The 19,999-nt window shown below is 35.1% G+C and overlaps 1 protein-coding gene across 2 annotated transcripts in view; it reads left to right on the top strand.

Annotated features, from left to right (window-relative positions):
* The window catches only part of HYCC2 (hyccin PI4KA lipid kinase complex subunit 2), a gene marked incomplete at both ends in the record, with an annotated part of 29,991 nt that extends 10,327 nt beyond the window's left edge, over positions 1-19,664 (top strand). Inside the window, 8 exons of one of the 2 annotated variants that reach the window (XM_084243924.1) lie at positions 1,904-1,984; positions 3,914-4,029; positions 5,625-5,720; positions 8,483-8,599; positions 12,542-12,629; positions 14,032-14,191; positions 14,925-15,092; positions 19,069-19,664. In XM_084243924.1, the coding sequence (XP_084100050.1) occupies positions 1,904-1,984; positions 3,914-4,029; positions 5,625-5,720; positions 8,483-8,599; positions 12,542-12,629; positions 14,032-14,191; positions 14,925-15,092; positions 19,069-19,664 (1,422 nt within the window). The remainder of the gene's footprint in view (positions 1-1,903; positions 1,985-3,913; positions 4,030-5,624; positions 5,721-8,482; positions 8,600-12,541; positions 12,630-14,031; positions 14,192-14,924; positions 15,093-19,068) is intronic. The other variant, XM_084243925.1, reaches the window with a different exon arrangement.
* Positions 19,665-19,999: the final 335 nt, after the last annotated feature.

Raw genomic sequence — 19,999 nt, 5'->3', positions numbered from 1 at the left:
TTACATTAGTACCTGTGGAAGACTGGAGGCATCAGAAATTGGAGAAATAAAGGACACACTTTTCTTTTTTATTGAAAGGGAAAGTGCTTTATTTTTTTTTTATTTTATTTTTTTAATAATAAATTTTATTGTTATATTCCCCATACAATTGCAGCCCCCCAATTCTGACCCCAATCCCTCCCCTCCCGCCCCCGCCCCCCTAAAAGTGTCTCTGGTTCATAGTTTTTTGTTGATTTTGATTTTCACTTTCTTATAGTTATTCATTTTCCTGGTCCCTTATTTAAGTTTTCTAGATTCCTGCTATGAGTGAGACCATCCGGTATTTTTCTTTTTCTTTTTGGCTTATTTCGCTGAGCATGATCCCTTCCAGCGCCATCCATGTTGCTGCAAATTGCATGTGTTTATCTTTTTTGAATGCTGAGTAATATTCCATGGTATATATGGACCACATCTTCTTGATCCAGTCGTCTATTTTTGGGCATTTGGGTTGTTTCCAAAGCTTAGCTATTGTAAACAGTGCTGCTATAAACATAGGGGTGCAGGTGTTCTTTGGAATTGATGTTTCTGTGTCCTTTGGGTAAATACCTAGGAGTGGAATTGCTGGATCATATGGAAGCTCTATGTTTAGTAGGTCCAGAAATCTCCACACAGCTTTCCACAGTGGTTGGACCAGTTTGCACTCCCACCAACAGTGTAGAAGAGTTCCTTTTTCTCCACACCCTCGCCAGCATTTGTTGTTGCTAGTTTTTTTAATATGTGCCATTCTCACTGGTATAAGATGGTATCTCATGGTAGTTTTGATTTGCATTTCCCTGATGGCAAGTGATGTTGAACATTTTTTCATATGCCTGTTGGCCATTTGCATTTCCTCTTCAGAGAAGTTTCTTTTTAGCTCTTCTGCCCATTTTTTGACTGGATTATTTTCTTTGTTGTTGTTGAGTCTCATCAGCTCTTTGCAGATTTTTGTGATCAGTCCTTTATCATTAGTGTTGGGTGCAAAAATGTTCTCCCAGTTGGTGGGGTTTCTCTTTGTTTTTGTTATTGTCTCTTTTGCTGTGCAGAAGCTCTTTAATTTGATGTAGTCCCAGCTGTTTATCTTTGCCTTCACTATCACTGCTTTGGGTGATGTGTTTGTAAAGATGTCGTTGATGTGCAAATCACGTAGTGTTTCGCCTATATTTCCTTCTATATATTTTATGGTTTCAGGTCTTATGTCTAGTTCTTTAATCCATTTTGAGTTGATTTTTGTGTATGGTGTGAGGTAGTGGTCAAGCTTCATTCTTTTGCATGTAGCGACCCAGTTTTCGAAAGGGAAAGTGCTTTAAAAATTACAAGAATTTTCTTACAATTTAGCAAAAATTACCTAAATATGAACTTATTTTTGGATTAATATTAATTATGTTAATATGTAGCTTATTTTAGGTCATTAGTTTATTCCTGAGTAATTGTAAGAGTTCCTTTTAGTCAAAATTCATTGTGTGTTAGAACAGTATATTTTCTTATAAGTATAGATCTCTTGGCTAAGACCTTTAATTAATCTAACTTAGCAATGCTTCTGCTAAAAGGTCTAAATGCATATATAGTCCTGTATGTAAATTTAGCATGAAAATTTATTTGTGTACCTGCTTCATATCTTTGCTATCATGTTGTGTTTGTGAGTATAGTTAGGTTGCACTCATTATCTCTCAGTGAGTAACTATTACTAGAGTGTGCAAATTTGCTAATAAGTTAGGAAAAATCACACTGGGGTAGTAGTAAAATGATATTTTTATATATTTAACTATTTCTAAAATTCTTCCTCTGTTGCCAGTGATATATTTGGTAAATTTAAAAAATAATTACTGTTTTTTATAGTACAGTACTGTGATTATTACATTATCTTTATATATCTTTTTAACTGTAGGAAATTGCTGATAAAGATGGAAACAATAAAGTTCTTTCTTTCACTATCCCTTCCTTGTCCAAGCCTTCAATATACCATGAGGTAAGGAGATGGGAAAGGTGGAATTATTTTTTAAATTATATTGAGTATGAACTAAACATAAATTCTTTTTAGAGATGAATATTCCTAGTATGTCTTTACTGATTTGCTTTAAAGTAGATGTTTGTTGTTATTGAGGAAAAGCTGAGCTGTTGTCAAGAGTGGCAGAAAGTAATTAATGGAAATTTTCTTTTAGTTCTTATTTATTTTTTTTCCCATTCTTCTAGCAATATCACTTTTATTTATTTATTTTTTAAGATTTATTTATTTATGCATACAAGGACTAGGGTACAGGCCAGAGGTGTCAGGGGTGAGAGAATTCACCAGAGACAGAGTGGGGAACAGAACAGGCAGATTGACTGCAATACACTGCTGAGGGGAGCAGCAGGCGAGTCAGGAGAGGTCTGCTGCGCCATGCGGGTTGCTCCCTGGCTGGCCAGGGATCGAACTCGTGCTGAAGTGGCTGCGGATAGCTTCATAGGTTGCGTCTTAACCCCTTGCACCACCAGGGAGGACCCAGTATCACTTTTAGTCTCTTTTATTATTAATCTTTTATGGTATAAAATATTACTTAATATTTTAAAGTCTTCCATATTAATTCAAAATCATTTGTTAGGTTGTTTTTATTATTTTTTTAGAACAAGTTGTAAGTAGAACAGTATTAACATAATTGTTTTCTCTACTTTGAAAGGAGTCTAACCAATACATTCTAACTATTCAGTAATGTTGCATCTCTGATTTTTGCTTATATTTATTTGGTTGAATAATGTGAGAACACTGATGCCATGGAGACAGATAATTCCTGTTAAGCTTGACTCCTTTTTCCATCTCTCTTTAAGGAAATACGTTATGAATCAAGCTACTGTTCTGTAGTGATCTTTACTGCATAATGTTTGCACATTCTTTATAGTAATCTAAAAATTTATAGTAATCTAAAAATTATATTCCATATACTTTATAGTAATCTAAAAATTATATTCCATATACTTATTATATGTATATTATATACATATGTATAAGTATATTCCATATACTTATTATAAATTATATTCCATATACTTATCAACAAATAGTACCTGGTAGTCTCATAGCTCTATGGAGATACTTGTTTTTTTAATTACTTCCCACAGAACTTTATTTTGTGTTAGAATGCTTCCTGTTCAGCCAGGACTCATTTTAACATAGATATTTCTGAATAATAAGTTTTGGTTATCATTTCATGAAATAAGATAGAGAATAGTGGGACATTTTTGAATGGATGGTTCTTCTAACTTTAGAAACATAATTGTTATTATTAAAGAGATCTGATTAATGCTCGTCAATATTGTTTGTGTTATAATTTTATTTATTTATTTGTTTGTTTAAGAATTATTTATTTATTTATACAAGCACTGGGTACAGTCAGAAGCATGGGAGGGTAAGAGAATTCACCAGAGTCAGAGCGGGGAGCAGAGCAGGCAGAAGGACCGAAGTACACTGCTGAGGGGAGCAGCGGGCGGCAGGAGAGGTCTGTGTGCCATGTGGGACCCTCACCCAGCGGCTGGGGATTGAACTGGCACTGCAGAAGCTGCGGGCAGCTTCGCAACCCAGCTATCAACTGCTGTGCCACCGGGGAGACCCTGTATGTGTTATAATTTTAAACAGTTTTATTCAGTGTTCTACAATACAAATTAAAATTGATGTACTCTTTAGTCTTTTTAGAATAAGAATTTTTCTTATTATAGACTAAATATAGACTCATTCTGTAATCTTTAAAAGAATAAAGCAGTATATTTTTAGTTTTATGTATATTATAAATATAATTGAAAAACAGAGAATGTTGTGAAAGGAAAGCCTATAAACTGCTTTTGTTGAAACAAAACTTAATGTCCTTACATGTTACAGATTTTTACTTCATTGTAGAGAGTCTCAGATTTTTTCTTATTCTTATAGCCCTCAACAATTGGATCCATGGCTTTGACAGAAGGGGCGTTATGTCAGCATGATCTCATCAGGGTTGTTTACAGTGATCTTCATCCTCAGAGGGAAACATTCACTGCACAAAACCGGTAATAGTCAGAACCATATGTATATATAGTAATAATGGTTAGTTTATGCTTAATAGTTAACTGTAATTACTTTGGTTCAAATTTGGTATGAAAAAAGGCCACAAGTTAAATATGTCATATTGTTCTGCCTGCCAACAAGAGACAGAAAGTGCAGATGGCTACAGGACAGATTCCCCTGGGGTAAGGCCCCGTACAGTGTGAGTGGACCTATGATGTTAGCCCTTGGAAGATACAAATGGGTCCTGAAAGGAACAGACACTTAGTTTGCACTGAACTTTGCTTACCTGATGGTAGATCAAAATGTTCACAGTACTATGCAAGGGATAGATTCTAATTGGATCAATCTGAGTTGAGACATTAGAAGATATTTTTTCCAAAAAGTTCTGAAATAACTATGATGCATGTCCAGGTTTAGGAACCACTGCCTTAGAGACTGTAAAGGTAAGCGTGGTATTAATTAATTCAATAAATTTTTAAAAGATTTATTTATTTATGAAAAAAAGATTTATTTATTCATGCAAGATCTGGAGTATAGGCCAGAGGTGGGGGATGGGGTGGGGGGTCCGGGTGAGAGGATTCACCAGAGACAGAGTAGAGAGCAGAACAGGCAGATTAACTGAAATACACTGCTGAGGGGAGTAGTGGGCAAGATGGGAGAGGTCTGCTGCACCATGTGGGTTAGCTCCCTGGCCGGGGATGGCCTTTTTGCATAAATAAATAAAATAAATCTTTTTTTCCCCCAAAGATTTATTTAATAAATAAATAAATAAAATTTTTCCCTGAAGATTTATGTATTTATTTATACAAGCACTGGGTACAGTCAGAAGTGCGGGAGGGTGAGAGAATTCACCAGAGCTAAAGCGGGGAACAGAACAGTCAGACTGACGAAATACACTGCTAAGGGGAGCAGTGGGCGCGGCAGGAGAGGTCTGCGTGCCATGTGGGACCCTCCCGGCGGCCTGGGATTGAACCAGCACTGCAGAGACTGCGGGAAGTTTCACAGCCCAATGCTCAACCACTTTGCCACCAGGGGAGGCCCAATAAAATAAATCTTAAAGAAAAAAAAGAATGTCTTTATGTTTAAGATAAAAGTTTGAATAAGGTCTTAGCAGAGTCCTGTGCAGGAATCTCCCAAATGAAAAACATACATTCTAGTATGAAACAACAGCTTGCATTAAAGCAAGGAGTTAGCATATTCATACCATGCTAAGATCATCAGTGTATGTGGGGGGCAATGGAGGGAAGTAAAGTTGGAAAGGTAGGTTGTAAATGGACTTCAAAGGATCTTGTATGCCATAATGAGTTTGGATTTTATTATGTAATGAATATGACAGTAGATTAATATAGATAAGGGAGTTTCATCTCTTCAACCATAATGGTTTATTTTTTTGAGAAAGAAAATATAGATACCACAAGATATGATTTTTAATAAGATAAATGAAAACAGGGAAATGATTGAGGAGAATGCTAGTAATTTCACTGAGAAATCATAAAGGTCAATATTAAAGGCATTTTTGTTATAACCATTCAACAAAAAATTCATTTATTACAATCTCTAGTAGAAATGATTGTAATCTGTTTCCTTATTTTCCTAGGTTTGAAGTCCTAAGTTTTCTAATGTTGTGTTATAATTCTGCTATTGTGTATATGCCTGCTTCATCTTACCAATCCCTCTGTCGGATGGGCTCCAGGTAAGAATAATAATTATTATTAACCCTCATATTCATTTATTTGACAATTAGTTATTGAACACATTTTCTATGTGATATCACAGTAAACAAAATTCACAGAGCTTACATTCCTGTTGGAATTCTAATCATTCCTCATGCATGATGACTTCTTAATTAAAGCATTAAAGAATTATTTTCTACTGAACATCAAATTTAAACAAAATATCTTGAATTTAGAATGGTTTAGTTACATACATAACTACTGCCTGGATGCCAATTTCTTTTTCTTTTTTAATATTGCAACACTGCTTATATGATGGATGACAATTTTTATAAATCACTTTGAGAACTTTGAATAAATAGTCCTGTATGTGGAAAAAGTTTTAAGGAATGTGAACCTTTTCCTTTATATATTGCACAGATAATCTCTACTTTCAGTTTAAAAGGTTAGCAATGGCAATAATTATCTGCATGTTTCATTTGTATTTGTGTGTTCTAAATCAAAATTTCTAATAATTTGAACAGACTTGGACTGGACTTTGAATTTCCACATTAAAAAAAAAGTAATATTAATTAGTTTAGTGGCAGAAATTGTTTGGAGTCATAGAATTTTAACTTTAGAAGAAACCTTGAGTTTCAGCCTATTCAGCTAATTTTTACTTGAGGAAACCAGGCCTCTCCACCCCCACCACCACCCCAAAAGGTTAAATACTGTATTAGTTTTCTGTTACCTCATATAAAATTACATGAGCTTAGCAGCTTAAAGTAGTACACATTTATTATTTTAACAGTTTTGATAGGTCTTTTTTTTTTTTTTTTTTTTTTTTTTTTTTTTTTATAGAGGCATGCTTTATTTATTTGTTTTGCTGGTTTGTTTGTTTTTTGTTTTTTGTTTATACATGCACTGGGTACAGTCAGAAGCGAGGGAGGGTGAGAGAATTCACCAGAGCCAGAGCGGGGAGCAGAGCAGGCAGAAGGACCGAAGGACACTGCTGAGGGGAGCAGCGGGCGGCAGGAGAGGTCTGCGCGCCATGTGGGACCCTCCTCTGGTGGCCGGGGAGCAGCCGGGGATCGAACCGGCGCCGCAGAGGCCGCGCGCAGCTTCGCAACCCAGCGTTCAACCGCTGCGCCACCGGGGAGGCCCAGTTTTGATAGGTCTTAAGTGTAGGCATGGCTTAGCTGAATCCTGTATTTATGGTTTTAAAAGACTGCAATTAAATTGTCTACTAGAAAATTGCAGTCTTATCTGATACTTGATTGAAAAGTATACACTTTTGTTGGTAGAACTCAGTTCCTATAGTTGTAGGTTGAGAATTCAGTTCCTATAGTTGTTGACTGTCTGCTGAAGACCACCCAAAATTCCTTGTCAAATATACTTCCCAACATAGGCAGCCTACAGCATGGCAGCTTGTAAGCAGAGAAATAGAAAGAGGGATTCTGGCAAGACCTGCGCTACAATCTTAGGTAATATAGTCACATAATTATGTACAAATCTTAACAATTCTTATCACTTTTGACATATTCTGGTGCTTAGAAGCAAAGCACAGATCCCACCTAAATACAAGAGTAGTAGATACCTGGAAGAAAGGATCATAAGATTATAGCCTCTCCACGGGTATGTCCACCACACTGCTGTGCTCAAGTTCATGCTATTGTGTTATTAGGAACTGACGGTATGGTCATATTTATAACAAAACTCAGTTTTCCTAATTGGGGGTAGTCTAATCAAAATAAGCTATAAGTATCTATAGATAAATTTCCTTCTAAGTGATTTTTTTGGTTTGTTAAAGCATATCTGCCACATCTTTAATTTGGCACATTATGGTAGCATTTAATAGAATCTCTTTTTTTAAAAAAAGATTTATTTATTTGTGCATAAAAGAGCTGGGGTATAGGCCAGAGATGTGGGTGGGTGAGAAGATTCACCAGAGACAGAGTGGGGAGCAGAACAGACCGATTGACTGAAATACACTGCTGAGGGGAGCAGCAGGTAAGACAGGAGAGGTCTGCTGTGCCATGTGGGTATCTCCCTGGCTGGGGATTGAACTGGTGCTGCAGTGGCTGCCAGTAGCTTCATAGTGATGAGACTTAACCCCTTTCGCCACCAGGGAGGCTCTCGAATTTGTTTAAAAATTTTTTAAAGATCTAATTTATTTATGCATACAAGAACTGGGGTATAGGCCAGTGGTGCAGGGTGGAGATGAGAGGATTCACCAGAGACAGAGTGGGGAGCAGAACAGGTGAATCTCCTGAAATATACTGCTGAGGGGAGCAGTGGGCAAAACAGGAGAGGTCTGCTGTGCCATGTGGATTAGCTCCCTGACCGGGGATTGAACTCGTGCTGCAGTGGCTGCGGATAGCATCGTAGTGCTGCATCTTAACTCCTTGTGCCACCAGGGAGGCCCAACATCAGTATTTTTAAATGTCCCTTTCTTGTTTTTGAGCTTTCTGTATCTCCCTGATACAATTCGGGGTACATCAAAGTTACGCATTTCTTCTGTGGGGAGATGAATGGAAGGGTTATCTATTTGAGAAAAGTTGTTGCTTTTATCGATAATGGTCCATTAGAATGAACATATGCTTTATAAGGGCACAGATTTTATATTTAATTTTTAATATTTTTGCCAGTTCATGACCATATGTCTAGGCCCAGGACAGTGACTGGTACACAGCAGGTATTCAGTAAATATTTGAGGAATGAATAAATTGAATAAGAGTTTACAAATGCAAAAAATATTTAATGAATTAGGAAATCACACATAACAAATACTGTATTTTTCCAGGGTTTGTGTGAGTGGTTTTCCACGGCAACATGAAAAACAGTGGAAAGAACTCTGTGGTCGAATAGTGTTGGATCCCGAATTTATGGTGCAACTTCTGACAGGGGTTTATTATTCCATGTAAGTAGTTGGACTGTGAAATTAGGTTAATTCTTCTCAGGGTTTGGAAATATTTCTCTCCTTTTTCCTTATCAGTTAAACAATACTGATCTTTTGGTCTACTGGGGGCCCACTATCTTGTTTTTGGAATATGAATACCATTTACTACTTTTTAAAAAATAAACATATTTTTTAACAATTATGTTTACTGAGGTTAAAAATTACACACTTCTGTTTGAGAGCAATATAATAACAATAATAGAGAATTTTAAATTGAAATTTAATTGCCCAGTAGCACTGTATTTCTTTCCAGGTGTATGACATACTGATTTGATATGCTTGTCTATTGCAGAATGATTGTCACAATACGTTTTTTTGTTCTTGTGATGAGAAAAAAGATCTATTTTCATAGCAACTTTCAAATATACAACACAGTGGTGTTAACTGTAGTTACCATGCTATATTTTATGTTCCCAGGACTGACTTAAAGGAAGTTTATACATTTTGACCACCTTTATCCAATTTGTCCACCCACTAATCTTACTTCTGGCAACCACCAATCTGTTTTCTGTTAGTTCAGTGTTGTCTTTTAAAAAAAGAGTCCACATGTAAGTGAGATCGTAGTATCTGTTGGTCTTTCTCAGTCTCACTTAGCTCATTTAGCATAATGCCCACAGGATCCATACATTTTGTCACAAATGGCAAGATTTTTCTTTTGCTATGGCTAAATAATATTCTATTGCATGTCTATGTGTACATATACATACACACATATATATACATTTATCACAGGTTTTTGGCTATTATAATGAAGTAGTGAACATGGGGTTGCACACATCTTTACAAGTTAGTGATTTCATTTCCTTTTGATAAATACTTGCAACTGGAGTAGCTGTATCATATGATAATTCTATTCTTAAATTTTTGAGATATCACCGTACTGTTTGGCATATGGACAGCACCAATTTACATTCCCACCATATCGCACAAGGTTCCTTTTCTCCACCTCCTCACTAATCTTTATTATTTCTTGGTTGTTTTTTTTTTTATAATTGTCATTCTGATGGGTGTGAGGTAATATCTCATTGTGGTTTTCTTTTGCAATTTCTTCATGATTAGTGATGTTGAGTACCTTCTCATGTGCCTGTTGGCCATTTTTATGTCTTCCTTGAGAGAATGTCTATTCATATTCTCTACCTACTTTTATTGGGATTATTTTCTTTTAGCCTATTGAGTTTTTTGTTTGTTTTGTTCTTTTTTAAAGATTTATTTACTTATTCATACAAGAGCTAGGGTGTAGGCCAGAGGTGTGGCTGGGGGTGGGGAAGCACGAGAGGATTAACCAGAGACAGTGTCGGTAGCAGAATAGGCAGATTAACTGAAATACACTGCTGAGGGGAGCATTGGGTGAGACAGGAGAGGTCTGCTGTGCCATGTGGGTTAGCTCCCTGGCCAGTAATTGAACTCATGCTGCAGTGGGTGATGATAACTTCATAGTGCTGAGACTCAACCCCTTGTGCCACCAGAGAGGCCCTATCCTATTGAGTTTTATGAATTCTGCTAGGAGTTTTGTGGTTTCAGGTCCTACTTTCAAGTCTAATCCATTTTGAATTGATATTTGTGTACAGCATAAAATAGTGGTCCAGCTTCATTATTTTGCATGTAGGCATCTAGTTTTCAACACCAGTTATTGTAGAGATTAACATTTCTCCATTGTGAATTGTTGGCTTCTTTGTTGTAAATTAATTGACCATATATGTGTGGTTTTATATCTTGGTTCTCTATTCCATTCCATTTCTATGTGTCCGTTTTAATGCCAGTACCATATTGTTTTGGTTACTCTAGCTTTGCAGTATAGTTGAAATCAGCATAACATCTTCAGCTTTGTTCTTCTTTCTCAAGATTGCTTTGGCTATTTGGGGTCTCTTGTGGTTCCATACAAGTTTTAAGATTGCCTATTCTAATTCTGCAGAAAAAAAATGCCACCTGAAGTTTAACAGGGATTACTTTGAATTCTGTAGAATGTTTTGGGTGGTAAGGACATTTTAATAATACTAATTCTTCTAATTCATGAGCACAGAATATCTTTTCATTTGGCTCTGTCTTCTTCATTTAAAATTTTTTTTTATTTGATAAATTTGACATGTTACAGTTTGTAAATTTAAGATATATAGTATGTTACTTTGATACATTGATGTATTGTAATGTGATTGCCATGAAAACAATACCTATTATATTACATTATTATGTGTATCACTAAATATTATTGACTATACTCATTATATGGTACATGAGATCACTATCTTCCTCAGTTTCTCTCATCACTGTCTTATATGAAAGTTATAGGTATACTGACCTTTAACTTTCTTTGTTAAATTTATTCCTAGGCACTGTATTCTTTTTGATGCAATTGTAAATGGAATTGTTTTCACAATTTATCTTTCTGTTATTTCATTATTAGTTTATAGAAGCACAACTAATTTTTGAGATTTTTTTTTTTTATGCATACAAGTACTGGAGTGTAGGCCAGAGGTGCAGGGGTTGAGAGGATTCACCAGAGATGGAGTGGGGAGCAGAACAGGCAGATCTACTGAAATACACAGCTGAGAGGAGCAATGGACAAGACAGGAGAGCTCTGCTGTGCTGTAAATGGGTTAGCTCCCTGGCCAGGGATTGAACTCATGCTGCAGTGGCTGGCAATAGGTTGATAGTGCTGATGCTTTAACCCCTGCACCACTAGGGAGGCCCCCACAGTTGATTTTTTTATACTAATTTTGTATTCCGCCACTTTACTGAAGTCTTTTATCAGTTTTAACAGTTTTTTTGGTAAAATTTTTAGGGTTTTCTATATATAATATCTTGTCACCTGCAAAAAAAAAACAATTCCTTCTTTTTTGTTTGCCTAATTATTCTAGTTAGGACTTCTAGTACTATGTTGAAAAGAAATGTTGAGAGTAGGCATCCTTGGTTTTTTTCTGGTCTCAGAGGGAAAGCTTTCAGTTTTTAATGTTGAGTATGAAGTCAGCTGTGGGTTTGTCATACATGGCCTTTGTTATATTAAAGTACATTTTCTTAAATATGATTTCTAGCCTTCATTTTATTAATGTGGTTTATCTTGTTGGTTGATTTGCAATTATTGACCCATCCTTGCATGCCAGGAGTAATTCCCTTTTGATCATGGTATATGATTTTTGTAATGTAATGTTGAACTTGGCTTGATAATATTTTGTTGAAGATTTCTACATCTTTGTTCATTAGATATTGGTCTATAATTTTCTTTTCTGATTTTGGTGTTAGGATAACCCTGGCCTCATAAAATTACTTTAGATATGTTTCATCCTCTTCTATTTTTTGATAGCATTTGAGAAGGACTGGTATTAAATCTCTTTTAAATGTTTGTAGAATGTGCATACAAATCTGTCTGGTCCTAGACTTTAGATTGTTAGGAAGTTTCTGATTACTGACTCAATCTCTACAAATAATTACTTCTTGATCCCATTTTGGTAAGTTGTATTTTTCTGGGACTTTATCTTTTTTTATGTTGTTGAAATTGTTGGTGTGTAATTGTTCATAGTTCTTTTAGTATTTTAAAATAGCCAAAGTATAAAACATCTACCCATTAAGTTGGAATTTAGATATTATCAGGTTTTCTTTATGGAAAACTATGTTTCTCTATGTAGTTCATAATCCATGTTTTTAAGAATACATTAAGTAGATTACTGTAAACATCAGCACATGATAAAACCCAATTTATGTAGAGATGTGTAAACTATTTTAAACAGTAGTACTTGAAATGTTCATTTTGTTTCTGTAACCAGAAGTTGGATGGTTTAGAGATGAATTGATATGAAAATCTTGTTTCAAAACCAAATAGTAAGACTTGGAACAATAAAAAGATTGTGGTTGAAGAATAGAAGATTAGAGATATTTGCTAAAGGTAGTAAGCAGTCTGCTTCTCCATAGGTATAATGGACAGTGGGACCTTGGCCAGGAAGTCCTTGATGACATAATTTATAGAGCTCAGCTAGAACTCTTTTCTCAACCATTATTGGTAAGTTTATTATACTTATTATGCCTGTGCCTAAAAGGGACAATGATGGGTAAAATAAAATTTCATATATTCTATATGAGGCAATGCAAATAATTAAGGGAGAAAGGTTTTATTCCATAATTACAATTGATTTATTGTTGGAGAGAAAACAAAATTAGCTTAGATTACCTCCTATTATATATCAAAATAGAGTTAAAATAAATTAAACAACTAAATGTTTTAAAATCTTCTAAGAAAAGACAAAGGAAAAGGTTGTAAATATTTGAATTTCTGAAGAGGGAAGTGAGAGGACAAACCACTAAAAAAAAAAAAAAACTGCTGATTTTTTTTGGGGGGGGACCCTCGCCTGCGCCACCAGGGGAGGCCCATGTAACAGCCTTGTACATTAGGTAGAGGTAACTTTTTTTAAGGCAAAAATAAAGAGATTAATAATCTCTAGTCCTAGGGCCTCCCCTGGTGGTGCAGTGGTTGAGCGCTGGGCTGCAAGGCTTCCCGCAGCCTCTGCAGCACTGGTTTGTTCCCTGGCCACCTGCGAGCGTCCCATTAAAAAAAAATAATAATAATCTCTAGTCCTAGAATAGTCCTTTATTATTGCAAGTGTCTGAGGGACCTTTTCTCTGTTTAAATCTAGAGCCATGTAATAAATAGATAAAATAATTGCAGATAGAGAAATAAGCATCATTTTTATTACTGATCAAAGCTAAATTGAAAGACTTAACTCCCCACTACTTGTTTGAGGTGTTAGACCAGCCCCATGGAGGAAAAGTTGAATTTGGTAGGCAGGCACACTTCTCCAGGCTGCTATATTCTACTTCAATGTGGACAGGAAGGAGAAAGACAATTCTGTATCTCAAGATCTTTGCTGGTTAGCACTACCCATTTAAAAAACATGGATGAGGCAATGGTAATTACTCTCCAAATAGAGATTTCACTCTCCTCCATGGAGAGCAGAAAGTGGTGGGACAAAATGCCAGATGTGTCCAGGGGAAATTTCTCCTCATCGATACAAAGAAATGGATAAAAGCCTAATTTTTTTTTACAGAGATTAAAATTTGTGTTATTTACCAACTGTAAATTCAGAAAATTGTCCTAAGTTTTCTCTCATCAGTGTTTAAGTGATAAATAACCTTTTTTCCTTTGGAATGCTTTTTCTCTAACAGTCAACAGTCTCAGGGAACCTGGGGTGTGTTACTTACATGTTTAAAAATAAATTCTCACATTAAAAAGTCAGATGAACGAATACAGAACAGTGAAGATACATACATTTTTTGACATTTTGTACTTTTATATTTTATACTACAAGTTTTAAATACATATTCAAAACATTATGGAAACATGAAGAGTAGAATAAGCATAAATTGTATTGGTTGTAAATACCATATACTTAGTATTATCACTTTAGGTTGCCAATGCCATGAAAAACTCATTACCTTTTGACGCTCCTGATTCTTCACAAGAAGGCCAGAAAGTCCTTAAAGTGGAAGTCACTCCAACAGTGCCGAGGATTTCTCGGACGGCGATTACAACAGCTTCAATCCGCCGTCATAGATGGAGAAGAGAAGGTGAGTATAAAATCCCTGCAGTCGATTCATGAACTACAAGTAAACTTATCACTGTTTTTACAGACTACATTAACATTTGATAGTGTAGTACTCTATATAATAAAGTAAAATTGTTTAGTTTTTAAAGCAGCACTAGAAATGTGGATTAAGTACCTGAATTTATTTTTATATAAATACATATATATTTCTATAAAGTAGAAAGATGTCATTTAGACTGTTCTATGAATATCAAAGCAGAAAATAGAATCAAATTAATTTGGGGGTTTTTCCAAACTAGTAATAATAGAAATTTCTTTATGTTTGTTAGCATACTGAGAAAAAAAGGTGCATGTATGAGCATTGTGGGACAAGCTTATATAACTGGCCAAGCTAATGATATAATACAAGCTATCCATCAAAGAATTGATTTTGGTTTTAGATTTTTATCTTTGCTTTCTAAGTGCTGAATCCAGCAGTATTTCAAAGGCATATGGTACATTGGTTAAGCTTTCTTGCCTAAGAGATACTAATTGCCATTTTAACCCCTATTTTTCTATCCTGTTCATTTTCAAACCTCACATTGTTCATCTGCTGCCTTATGTGTGTGCATGCTGTGCACACACATGTAACTATAAAAAGTAGTGTTTGTTTATATCATATCCATAATATACATTCTCTTATCTGCCTGGGTCAAAATGCTCAGAAAAGAATAGAGCAGCACAAAAGCACTAAAATTTTATATGTTGAATCCCAGATGGCTTTGACTTCTCAAACGAGGCTGACTCGAGTATTCCTGGCTCCCCGGTCCAACACGGCTCCACTGACCTAGGGATCAAACGTGTGCAAGAGGGGGAGGTGCTGGTGCGCAGGACCCCTGAGCACGGCTCACCGGAGCCCAACTCAGCTGCAGCCACAACAGAGGGTAGGACAGAGATGAGGAGGCAGAAGTCAGTGAGGCAGTTGCTGGAGAAGGATCCTGGCTCTCTATCCCCCAAGCAGAGCATCTTTCCATTCTAGTGTGTGTTTCCACTACCCCAGGGTGTATTAGCTTCTCCTTGCAAATCACACTTCCCCATATGCCTAGCACCAGGTCAGGTACAGTCTTTAGTTATCATTTGTGCTGGCCTGGATTCTGCATCCTGTGTAATCAAAGAACAGCTTGGCATGGCTACTAACAAGGCAGAGGCCTATCTCCAAAAGGTCTGCAAATGCTTGGGATTTTTTCATTACTGAGCATGTTTATTTTAACATTAGGAAAAAGAAAATGCACCCAATAGACATGAGCTTTACTATTTAATATGGATTGATTTCATTTGTATAATTTGTTCTTCAAACATATGTGAGGAATTTCAAAATGTTAATACATTATCTTTGAGAAATTGAACTAAAGTGGAGCCAGCCAATTTAGCTATAATCCCAGAGTGGTCGATTAACAAGAATGTCTTATCTCTTTGACAGAGTAAACCGGTATTGATGGGCTTTTTTAAATCTTCGGGTCAAGTTCCCTGGATCTAACTAGTGAACTACTGACATCTTTCCTCTATAATTGTGCTGTTCTGGTGCACACTGCATTTTATCATTTATTGTAAATAACTGTTATATAGCTACCAAACAGAATTGAAATGTTTTCTAGAGGCCGGGTAGCCTAGTAGACCCTAGTTTTTGCAATGTAGGTATCTAAAGATGAAAATTTATTTTATACACTCCCCTCCTTTCCTTACCCTCCTCTCCCACTATGTATTAAAGAACACTTCTCTGATGGGAAAGTATTTATTTGCTGTTTTACATGTGATTCTGTAGGAGTTGGCTTTGTGAAAGAGCAAACAAAATAGCCTAATAATTCTTTCATTAATTAGTGTATTGCTACTGTGGGATTTTTACACTAATTTATGAAATATAGCAGCTAATTTTAAAATAAGTTACATATTTTAAAGACCAAACATATGTGAAGCAGTTATCATTCACCTTAGGAAGTCTTGCTCTTTGGTGCATTAGGAATTTGAGCATGCTCAGTAAGAATCTAAATCTACACTCTATTCATTTGCCCAGATTGACCTAATTTCATTTAACAGTATTGCATGTGCATGATCTAGGAACCCAAAGAAATTGGTGCTGTTTTACAGAGATTCTTGTTCAAATGGCTATAAAAGATAAGCCTTCCCTTTTCTTTCTTTTTTTTTTTTTTGTACCTCTTTATGTTATTCTTGGGAGTCAGTTTTATCTTGTATAAAGGCATAAAAATAAGTATATGAATAGATCTCAAGTCTAGAATTGGCCCATATTGGACAATTCTTTGTTGACATTCTTGATGACTAAGTAAGCCACTGCCATTGTTAGAATGTTGACGTTTTTGTGCTAAATGTAGTATTATACTAATTAAAACTATGAAATTTTAGAAATGCTTTAGGTTTAAGCATTTCTTCTAATTCATCAGAAGCCATACACTTTGAAAAAAGAATCAAAATAATATTTTCTTTCAAATAGCCTATTAAATATTAAAATATCCTATTTTAATAACATATCACTAGTAGAAATTTCAGTTTGTGAGGGTAGGGTGTAGCTACAGGAAAGAAGCATGAGTTCCTTCAGTATGTTTGAAATTTCTGAAAAACTATTTGCCTTTTAAGATTAATTGTAGCTTTAAATCAATATTAATAGAAGTAAAATTTACAAGGAAAGGCAGATATGAAAAGAATCATTCTTTAAAAATTCTTTTTGGTTGTCTCTATTTTGAATCATGAATAGTACTATTAGATCATTTATGGGAGAAATTAAATTAGAAAGAAGGAAAGTTATGAGATATCAATGCCTTCTTATTCTTTGAGGTTTTTAAGCAGAAGAAATAACTAAAACTTATAAAAAGTTTTGGTGATTCTTAAGTCTATTGGAGCTCCTGGATTAACATCAATAGTTGACTATTTTTAAAGAAGTAGACTGTTTTCTAGAATGATGGTTTTAAAGTTTTACAATTAAAATTGCACTTATTATACATTGTAATTGAAGGGAGAATATAAACCCATCACCTATCCTGATTGCCATTTATCTTGACTGTCAAGTAACATTTTGTGACTTTTAAAAAGCTGGATGTAAAATTATTACTAAACTGAGGACAATATTTGTGATTAAAGTATAGTCAGTGTTCCACTATATTGAAATAGCATTTCTTAGTATATAAAATATCAGTAGATTCTCTTGCATGGTGGCTTCTATGTTATCATCTCTTATCTGGCCATACTGCTTGGGCATCAGCTCTGCATGTGGCAAGATTCAGAGCTAGCACTGTGTCTCTCAGTCTTCTTTCCTAAATATATGTATATATATTTTTTAATGATATATTTCTGTACACTCCCAGTTTTTATTTTATTGATATAAATTCTGAGCCAGTGACTCTTTTCTTGGGTATTTTGGAGTTCTTTATACTAATTGTAAGTAAATTACTAAGATGAAGTTATCATATGAATGTAATTTAAAGTTTTTGTTTTAAGATACATTATTATGTTATATACATATACCCGCTATTCTCTTGAAGAAGGGGTTGAGAGAAGTGGTGTCAGCTGCCTTTTCATATAGCTTTGCATGATTAAAGATAATTCCACTGCTGGATGTAATAAGGTATCTTTTGCTTTAAGGATAGCCTATTTTATTCTTTAGAAGGGAGGAAATAACTAATTAATGAGACAGTATAGCTAAGAAAATATTTTTTTTTCTAGTTACTATTTTAAATACTGTGTTTATAAATATTATGTTTTATTTAGGTAACTGTTTCTCAAAATAATATTTCTTTAGAATTCTTTCCTAACATTTTACTTTAACTAGAATATTGTTATCTGTTTATAGATTTAGATTAAATTTTCTTGCAGTATGGGAAACATTAATAACATGTAGTAAGTTAGCAAATCAGCTTTTGAAAGAAGCAAAAATATTCTAAAAGAATGTTAATCAAAAACAAAATGAAAAAAGTAAAAGAATGTTGATCATATTTTTAGTAAGGAAATTGGACTTTCTGGAAACCCCAGACTAAATGTATTTCTTTTTTCCCATTTTTAAAACTCCCAAGATAAGGATTCTTTGTTTACTGCAGTTTCTACATGAAACATAATGGGACATATTTTGTGATTATGATATATTTCAACACTGAAAGTCTAAAATAAGTAACATAGAAAGTAAAAATCTTTTTTGAATAGTCCTGCTGGTTTTCTATGCTTGCGCTCTCATAGTCAAATATTTTCTTCATATTAATTGATGAAAAAAATATAAAAGCCAGTGAGTAGATATGTCTGTAAGACAATATCTTTATGTAGTTACTAGAAGCAATATAGAGTTTTTTAATTTAGAGTTAGAAAATTTGCTAGTTCTATGTTTAAGGTTTTAAAACCATTTAGAAGCAGTTATATCTTGAATAAATAAAAAAATTTATTGCAGTTTAAAAGGGTTTTAGTTACAGGGATAAATGAGTTTTTGCCATTCTGGGTAATTAGGAGAGCATCTCTTTTGTGTGGTCTTTCTAATAATGGGTTTAGGAAGATATGGGAGAAAAAATTTGTTTCAGTAGATATGATTACCTCAGATTGACTGGTTGTATTATAATAATACATTTATGATAACAGAACATTGTTTTATCTAAGGTGGTTTTATGAACTTAAATATTAATAGCTTGCTAAATTTGTGATAATTTTACAAAAGCTGCACTAATTAAAGCTAAATGAACAAAATGAATAACACATTAGAATTCTTTGTGGATTGTTTGTTCCCCTAATTTATTTAGGGAAATTATTGATAGCAAGGCCATTGCCTACCTATTCCAAACACTACCCAAGATATAAGGACAGTTGAGTTGTTATTCACAGCTGTTTCTTGTTTAATTTAGGTATGCTGAGTCTGTCTGATTTGTCTTTTAGGTGCTGAGGGTGTAAATGGAGGAGAGGAATCTATAAATCTGAATGATGCAGATGAAGGATTTTCATCAGGCGCTTCCCTCAGCAGTCAGCCAATTGGTACCAAACCATCTTCCTCTTCTCAGAAGGGAAGCTTACGAAAAGTAGCAACTGGGCGTTCAGCCAAGGATAAAGAAACCACCTCTGCTGTCAAATCCAGTGAGAGCCCTCGAGATTCAGTAGTTCGAAGGCAGTATGTGCAGCAACCAGCTGATCTTAGTGTAGATTCAGTTGAGCTGACACCGATGAAGAAACACCTGAGCCTGCCTGCTGGCCAGGTGGTGCCAAAAACCAGTAGTCTGATACGGACAGCCAGTGCTTCCTCAAGTAAATCATTTGACTATGTAAATGGCAGTCAAGCAAGTACCAGCATTGGGGTTGGCACTGAGGGAGTTACAAATTTAGCAACTAGCAATGCTAATCGATACTCAACTATCAGTCTACAAGAAGACCGACTAGGTCAAGCTGGAGAAGGCAAAGAGCTCCTCAGCCCGGGAGCACCCTTAACCAAGCAGTCTCGATCCCCAAGTTTCAATATGCAGCTAATATCCCAGGTGTAGTTTTGACTTCTCTCTTGTCTTTCTCCTTACCTTTTAAACTGAACATTTCATTGTGCAAGAAGACACTTCATCCCACATTGTGAAAATGAAAATATTGGTCATTGTAATCAGATTTGATTTAGTTTAGGTATCTTCATACTGTATTTTGTATGGAAACAGCAATAAGGTTTTCTTTTCCCTCCTTCCTATATCCTCTCTTCACCTATACCTTGTAAATGTGTTTGTGAAGCAGTATAAAATGTTTGCATTTTCCATGCCTTTTTTTCTCCTTGGGTGATGTGCAATCCATCGTAGGCTGATCGGTCCCATTTCAACACTGTGAGACTGAGGATATG

This window comes from Talpa europaea (assembly GCF_964194135.1).
Source record: "Talpa europaea genome assembly, chromosome: 1".
Classification (NCBI taxonomy): domain Eukaryota; kingdom Metazoa; phylum Chordata; class Mammalia; order Eulipotyphla; family Talpidae; genus Talpa; species Talpa europaea.
This window is presented reverse-complemented; position numbering and strand designations above follow the sequence as displayed.